At 43.8% G+C, this 8,798-nt stretch overlaps 1 protein-coding gene across 3 annotated transcripts in view; it reads left to right on the top strand.

The window, feature by feature from the left end:
- Positions 1-6,329, top strand: part of COL14A1 (collagen type XIV alpha 1 chain) — a 254,844-nt gene extending 248,515 nt beyond the window's left edge. For 2 of the 3 annotated variants that reach the window (XM_088450204.1, XM_088450206.1), the window contains one exon: positions 2,632-6,329. In XM_088450204.1, the coding sequence (XP_088306330.1) occupies positions 2,632-2,912 (281 nt within the window). In that variant the 3' untranslated portion in view covers positions 2,913-6,329. Of the gene's footprint in view, positions 1-2,023 lie in introns of all 3 variants that reach the window. The other variant, XM_088450205.1, reaches the window with a different exon arrangement.
- Positions 6,330-8,798: the final 2,469 nt, after the last annotated feature.

An 8,798-nucleotide genomic window follows, 5' to 3' on the forward strand; every position in this document is an offset into this window, starting at 1 on the left:
TACTCTATGGTCACGTCACCTCGTATCCTCTGTTACCACAGTCACTCACCCAGCACTTCTTACAGTCACTCATCAGTCATCACTCTAATACTCTATGGTCACGTCACCTCGTATCCTCTGTTACCACAGTCACTCATCAGTCATCACTCTAATACTCTATGGTCACGTCACCTCGTATGCTTTGTTACCACAGTTACTCACCCAGCACTTCTTACAGTCACTCATCAGTCATCACTCTAATACTCTATGGTCACGTCACCTCGTATCCTCTGTTACCACAGTCACTCACCCAGCACTTCTTACAGTCACTCATCAGTCATCACTCTAATACTCTATGGTCACGTCACCTCGTATCCTCTGTTACCACAGTCACTCACCCAGCACTTCTTACAGTCACTCATCACTCTAATACTCTATGGTCACGTCACCTCTAATGCTCATCACTTCTCATAACCACTCGTCCCATCATGTCAGCTCCCATACTCATTTGTCTTATAGCAACTCTACACTGTAACCCGATAAGATGTTTGGTTCCGGCAAATGAGGACGTCCTTAAATGGACACAGTACTGTTGCTGGTGGCCTAACAAGATTGCAAACATTTGTGCATATTTGTCATACTGCACACACTGTTCTACACTAGAGTTACAAGAATATGTTGTGAGAAACAACATTATGTGATTAATCCTTGAAAATAAAAGACATACACTTACTTATTCCTATAAATCGTGACATATTAACCAGGTATGATATTGCAAACTCAGTTTTGCATGTCTTTGCTGTTGTATATTTGTGACGTTTTGTCTGCAGTACTGTTACCTGTATACTGTTTGCACTGTTTGTGACTGTGTTTGTTGTGTGACCTCATCACATCAAATATATTGCGTATAGCATGAACATAAGGTACTTGCCAACAAATATTAATATCCTTAAAAAAAACAGCCAAAATATTGTCATTGACAATTTAAAACGGGTTGTAATCAGGATCCTGACGGTCACAATCCTGACAGATTCCAAAAGCGAGTATTAGGGATAGGGTTAGTCACTAGGGTTAGGCTGCCGGAGGGGATGGTTAGGGTTAGGCTGCGGGAGGGGATGGTTAGGCTGCGGGAGGGGTGGATTAGGGTTAGGATTAAGGTTAGAATATTTACCAAAATCTGTCTGAATCCCGTACCCAACCCTTTAAAACATTTACAAATCTATTGTAGTGTCTTTGTATAATCAGGCAGAGTATTATTTTTACCATTCTAAGTCTTTCAGACCCGCTCGCGAGCGCAGGACGCTCGCAAGCGGGTCGATGTTCCCCCACTGCGCATGCGCACGATGGAGGGAGCTCTGTCGTGCGCATGCGCGAGACCCGGCGTGCAACGGGCTCTCCATCGCTCCGGGTCTCGCACCAAAGGGGGCGTGCTATCGATGTTGATTGACAGCACGCCCCCTTTGGTGGGCGTGCCTGCCAGACGAAGTCTCAAGCCGGCCCCACTGACATCACTAGTGATGTCAGTGGGAGTGATTTTGGCTCTGATAGCGCCAAAATCACTCCAGGGCTTGCGGAAGCGAGACCCTACCGCAGGGTCTCTGTCGCAAGCCCAATGGTCGCGATGGTCAAGACCATTGCGACCATCATCATGGACACTCGCATATGCTGTGAGCGGCCAGCACAAAAAAAAAAAATGCCGCCCTGATCCAGAGCGAGCGCTCTGAAAGAGCGTCCGGCTCTGAATCAGGGCCAGTGTCTTATTCGTAGCTGTTTTACAACATCCTTCTTTTTCTCAGCCACCACAGTTCACAAAAAAAAAATGCCCCCGTCCCCCCCCCCATTAATAACTTTTTGAGCCACCAATCTGTACTGTCCTTGTGCTGAGAATTCTGTATTTTTGTTGAGTGTCTGTTTTGCATGCGTCCGTCGGTGTAATGATTTTTTTATGTACTGACGTTTATGTTTTTTCTCTCCTTTTGTCCACTTTTCTCTCCGAATGTCTCCACTTACTCACTTTTGTTTTTTGTTCATATCCAATGGGAAGGCTTTATACCTTACAATGACTACCAGCGTTGAAGAGCGCGTCCGATTGTGGTACAACCTGTTCTGCCTACTGGCTCAAAGTCATCAACTGAAAAATAAAAAAATCAGTATGGCTAATATATATAGACTGTAACGCACTTGTCATACGTAACATCCACCGAGGTTCCTTAATGAATGGATATGGTTCTTAGTAAGCAGATCTCCGCTTGCATTAAATGTTCGCATGGAGGAGTGAGCTACTCGAATGTTGGAAAGGTCAACAATAACTATATATATATATCAATGTACAGTACATTACGCATACAGTCTGATATACTGAAGAAAACTGGTAGCTCTGAAAGAAACCAAAACACTGTGACGTCATTCAGTTTGTTGATGTAAGTGTCCATGTTCTATTACGTGTTCTCGGTGGAGGTTGCCCGGTTAAGTGTTTGACTACATTTTTGTCAGCCCGTCTTATCCGTATTAATCGTTCAGTGTTGTAAATAAAAGTACAGAGTGTAAACATATGTATAATAATTAGACATTGTTACCATGTTTAGCGTTGTAGTTAGTACTGTTGTGGATGTACTTAATCATTTGTACGCTCATGGTGGTGGCTGGGTCAAGGTGGATATGGCGGTGAACCTAATCAAGGCAACCATGAGCACTATGGCCCAGAGAGCCCGTACAATGGCGGCGAAGACGACGACGATGACGACGAACAGGATCCCTATGCGGGATACCAAGTACCTTACCCAGACTCGTACTCCCACGGCGGTTACCCCCAGCCAGAATTCAGACCGGTAGAGGACGACTCTATGGAGGTGAGGTCACCTGGAATCAGCCGCTTCGGCAGAAGTATTTTGAAAAGACCATCCAAGTCTCCGAAAGAGGTGCAAGATGAATAGATGACCGCTCACAGTCGCTTCATGTCCTTCTGGTGCAGGACAGTGGCCACACATGGTCTACAGTACATTGTACATAAATGATGTTCTATGTTCTTGGATATTGTTTACATAAATGAAAGTTAAAATATTAGTCCTCATATTGGATAATGTGTACTGTGCGGACAGGAGTTATCACCGATTCCGTTTTTTTGCGTCCTGTTAAGCTTAAAAGGTGTAGTGTCCTGTATCTGGTGCTAAAATAAGGCAAATAGCAAAGACTTTGGTCTAGTTAGTAAAACGGAGTCTTGCTCATGAGGATCCATAATACGAAAGGGGATGAGACGTCGCCTCTGTGCTGGGACTGTCTAGTGTCTCTCACGGCTGTGATGATGTTACGGACAGCGTCGCCCTCCTCCTCCTCCTCCTTCGCTAAAGACTGTCCAGATTAACGCAAGTTCTTATCTGCTATCTGTATGTAAGTCATTTTTAGCCAACCTGTAGCTCTCTTACGGAAATGCAAGTTCCAACAAAGGCTCTCAGGACGTGATACGACTTTTAGTACAAAGGTGCGGTGTTGTAGTACAAAGTACAAAGGTGTTGTGGATTTACAAAGTCTAGTGGGGTATTTGTAGTTCAACAATGCCTGGAGAGCTACAGGTTTCCTTCCTCTGACTTAAATGCTTTAGAGAAAATGCTATTGGTGTTATACAAACACGATATCAGCTACACTATAGATTTAGCTTGTTTATTTCTTCTGCATGTCCTTACATTAGGCTATTTAATTACAATTTCACAATCTGTTATTTAGTACTGAATTTCGGCCTGTAGGCCCACTAACCCCTCCTTCCACCCGCCAAACCCCTTTTACACTGAACAAACCAGCAGCTTTGAGTCTTGATCCACCAGTTAACCAGTTCCAGTTAATTAAATGAACTTCATGAAATATCATCATTTACAATCAGTATCTACAGAGTAGACACATTAAGGGCTCTATTTACTACAATCCGTATATTGAATGCAGATTGTAGTGTGATATTACCGAGTGAATTCGCATTGCAAATTCAGGCAATATCACAGGGATTTACTACAAATCCCTTGCAGGGACAGAGCTTGTGATAAAGCTCTGTCCCTGCGAATCCCCTTCGGAGCCTTATCACGGTGTTTTCGCAAAAAATACAGTGATTAAGTGACCGGTCGCCGCTGCTACCCCCCCAGCGCTAAACCCCGCCCCCGCGATCACGGACCCCCCTCTTCCTTAATTACACTTACCTGCATGCTCTGGGCCTCCGGTGATGTTCTCTATTCCTCCGGTCAGGTGATCTCCCATACTGCACTAGGGCCCGATCACCTGATGACCGGGCAGCAGTGCAGTATGGGAGACCAGCTGACCGGAGGGGAGTCATCACCGGAGGCCCGATCACCGGTCCCTGGAGTCAGGTAAGTAAATTTTTTTTTTTACTGTTTTTTTTTTCTTTTTTTTTACAGTAATCAGCTTGCGGTCTGTTTAGACCACACAGCTGATCACTGGGACAGACTCCCGGCTCTGCTCTCCCCGTTAGAGCAGGGCAGGAGGCCGGTAACCGGGGGAGACCCTGGATAACGCCACCTCCAGGTGGCGTTATTATCACAGGGCTTTTCCCGATATTTTTTCACATTTTATTTTTAGTAACTCTGGTCGGATCACATTTCCCATTACAATTATGGGAAATGTGATCTGCTTTACTAAAAATAAGTGATACTTAGGGGTTGGAGTAGAATTTTACGAATTCTACTCCAATTGCCCTGTAATAGCTATAGGTGATACTAAAATAATGTGAAAAGGGTGTGAAAACACAAAACACCCTTTTTCACTTTATTTTAGTCAAAATGATGTTAATAAATAGAGCCCCTTATCTTTCAAAAATGCCGCAAATTATTAAGACTCCAGACCCCAATGCACACCCCAAAGTCAGAAGATAAATGCCCTCCAATAAAGTTGAATCACACTACTCAATTATTTTCCTCCCAAGGGAATATGATGTCCTTAAGTTACCCGGCCTCATCTTTTTTTCCCATCAGTTTTACCAAATGCAATGTCAATAGCGGCGGGAAGGAGCTGCCGGTTACCGCGCCTGTTTAGTGCCAGCCGCGATGCTGTTAACGCTGCACTAAGCTGGAAAACAGCATCGCAGACGGCACTTAAGTCTGTTTTCTGCTCGCACCTCAGGAGGGTGCCCTATAAACCCTATAGTTGGACTTAACAGAGCGGACAATTAAATAGCTCCGGGAAATCCCGGCGCTATTCACATCACGTTAAATTGATTCGCCCCCTTTGGAAAAAGCAAGACCAGTTTGTTCCGGCCGAATTTGGCACGTTAATGCGGCAGTTGGCCAATCAAACATCAGCTTTCTCTAATCTGAACATTAATCTAAGCACACTAGACTGTTATATTGGTTGCTGTCGGTTACAAACCACTATTACTCTTTGCACCATGTCGTCATTAATTCCTCATAAACCCATAAAATTAAACATCACTGTTCTGTTAACTGTTGATCCAGAACACATTGTAGATACACTTTAAAAACCGGGCCGAATTAAGTTCTGTGGGGGGCTCCTACCAACAAAATTGTCAATGTGATAAACTGGCGATGATATTAAAAAGTATAACGTGTAAATACTCCCAGCACCATATGTAGTCCCCCCAGTTCCTATTAAGCCTCTCAGAAACCCCAGTTTTTCACATTATGTCACAGTGCTCAGCTGGTAAACTAGATATGTGTGGATGACCCCCAAATTGTGGGGTTGCCCCCTGGGCGACCGTGTTGGCTGCCCTGTTAATTCGGCTCTGTTTATAAAACCGCTAGACAACTGTTGTGTAGTTGAAGGAAGACATAAAAAGCCCCTCAGTAGCTATAGTCCTTTTCGCCAACCTGTACAATTATCACATGGCCATTTGTCATTGAAAATATTCCTTTCATTGACAAATGACCCTCACTCCGTCCCACGTGGCTTTACGTTACCCAGTTTTCATTTTTGTTGTTCATTTTGATTTTTTTTTAACATTTTGTTGATGTTTAAATGGCAATTTTATTCCAGCTGCAGCATGTAGCAGTCGATGTATTAATATGTTACAATAGTTTAGTTATGCTAACAGTAGTGCCTTATTGTAATTGCAGACATTTAAAGTGCTTGATATATCAGTCCAAGAGTTATTATTGTATAAGTTATTTAGATTGTTTGTTTGTTTTTTTTCTTCTTCATACATTTCCGGTAATTTGCGCAAGATGAAAATCGTGTATAGGCCACTTTTATGTTATGAACAGTTTTATATGATCAGCAGGACATTATTTGTCCCCCTTTTGGATAGGTGCTAAACTGACCAGAAATAAACATGCGGGTAATTTATTGTAAACACATTTCCATTGTTTTGTAAAGACAATAAAGATTTGTTCATTGTTCTACGTTGTTGCACTCATTTCACTTCGACTGGTTCAAATAATGGTGTCAGGTCTCAGCAGCAGCAGATGTGGTCTGGATATACTAGAAAAGAACTATGCCCGGGCTGGGTTTTACCCGTATTATACTTGGTGCCAGCTGCGTGGAAGTATTAATGTAATACTGTATATGAATACAAAACAAAAACACAATGGTCAGCACCCCTGCAAATTGTGTGTATCTAGCAAATAAAAACCAGATGAAGGAATCCCCAATCATTGCAAGTTCCTACACTAGTATGTGCTTAATACACCAATAGATTGCCGATAAATGAACTCACCTCTATGATACAGCGGGTAACATCCGGGTAAGGGCGGGTTTGTCACACCTGACTGACAGCAGCCATTACAATACTAGGCAACATTTTTAAAAAGAAATATAACCACACTCGGACTTACCCATATAGCACATGGTACCAGTTATCATTACTGCGTCACAGCACTAAGGTCGTGGCTTTGGTTTCCACCACTACCCTGTGTGGAGTTTGTATGTCCCCCCCCATGCTTGCGTGGGTTTCCGCCGGGTGCTTAGGTTTCCTCCCACAATCCAAAAATATTCTACTAGATTTATTGGCTCACACAAAAAAAATAAATGAATAACCCCAGTGTGTGAGCATGTGGTAGGGAATATAGAGCGTAAGCGCCACTGAGGCGGGGACTGATGTGAATGGCCACATATTCTCAGCGGGATGTGTGCGCTATATAAATAACTGGTAATAATAATACCATTGCAGCCCAAGCTTAAATGTTTTGATCAAATATAAACAAAATCCCCCTCCTTTTATTTTACACACACACAGGGTGGAGATAAGCTCTGACAATAATGGTCTTTCTGTTTTGGGTATTTAACTTAGAGCCTGAAGCTGATCAAGATAAATAAAAGAAAAAACACCAATTATCTTACTTATACTCCTTTTCCACTGCTCAAAAAACCTGGGTTATTGCCCAGTGTACCCGTGTCAATTTACCCGGGAATCCTACCCAGGTCTCGACCAGGGTTAAAATACGGGTAGGACCTGGGTTACATGGCAGTGGAAACTGACCCTACCCGGGTTAGGGGACCCGGTAACACTTCTAGACGGTGATTGGAGCTTCTGAGGCCCTTTTGTGTGCCTGAAAAAAGTCAATTTTTAATGACATCTATAGGGTTTTACAGGGCTGACCCGGGTTCAGTGGAAATGGGGCCGACCTGGGAATAATCCGGGTCAAAGTGCAGTGGAAAAAGTGTCTGAAGCCGGGTCCGACCCAGGTTGGACCAGTGTTCAAAATCCCGGGTTTGACCCGAGATTTTGGTGAAATGGGAAGTTAGTTATCCTGAGCAAAACACTGTCAGATAAAATGTGTCACACCGAAAGGACAGGCATGCTGGCACCTGTAGTTCCACTATAAAATACAAAAGTTACAAACTATTTCCCCACCCTATTACCTCCGTACCCATAGCCCAGGGGTGCGGGGAAGAGCCCCGGGCTTCAGACTAAGCCTGGGGTGTCAGGAGAGGGGGGAACCCTTCATTAGGGAGTCCCCACCTCCCCGGCTTGGGCTGACTGGCTTGTTGTGTTAATGCTTTGGGGCTGGGGTGACCCGGTGAAGGGGTCCCTGGGCTGTGTCATTACACCCCAGCCGGGTTTGAGCCTGGTGTTGGTTTTAAATATTGGGGTGAACCCTACACAATTTTTTCTCCCCTATATTTAAAACCAAGACTGGCTCAGCAGCCAGGTACTGGTTCCTAAAATACAGGGGGAACCTATTCATTTATGTCCCCGTATTTTTAGGAACCAGGACTGGCTGACCCTACGTCATTTTTTAGTAAATTTGCCCCTGGGAGTTTAATTCAAAAGGAATTATAGCTACTGGAGGGCATTTTATTGTTTACTGCCATTGGGGATTGGTGTAAGGGTTTAATCAATTGTCATGGACACAGTATGGAGGGTATTGCCTCTGGGAATGTTAGTATAGGGGGGAGGGGGGTGTAGTAACAATACTACTTGGTGATCAGGTGCCGTGGGAGGAATATTTCATTGGGTGACCAAAAATACCCTAAGGATATTTTGTTTTTACGAAAATATTTATGACTAAATTTAATAAATTACAATTTTTGAGGTCACTTTTGCAAAAAATTAATTGGTAGTTAAGTGGTTAAAGAAGTCTGTGGCCATAAGGAGTTTACTGAGCATTCCCTGCAGGACATCGCCACGCCTTTTGTAGGAGGCGCATTCCCATAATGCACCAGGGATGGTCCAAGGTGGTATTAGGTGATTTGTCCTGGATGCAGCCCAGCCTGGCAGGGGCCGTGTTCGGTCTTCGCTTCTGGAATACAAAATGGCCTCTAACTGGAAAGATATTTTCCCTTTCCCCGTAGAACCTTGGCATAAATCCGACACAGTAGATTCTTACACTACGTTAGCAATTAGTCTGTCTGAAGGAAAGTGTCCT

This window comes from Taudactylus pleione, unplaced genomic scaffold (genome assembly GCF_031769625.1).
Source record: "Taudactylus pleione unplaced genomic scaffold, aTauple2 ptg000510l, whole genome shotgun sequence".
NCBI lineage: Eukaryota > Metazoa > Chordata > Amphibia > Anura > Myobatrachidae > Taudactylus > Taudactylus pleione.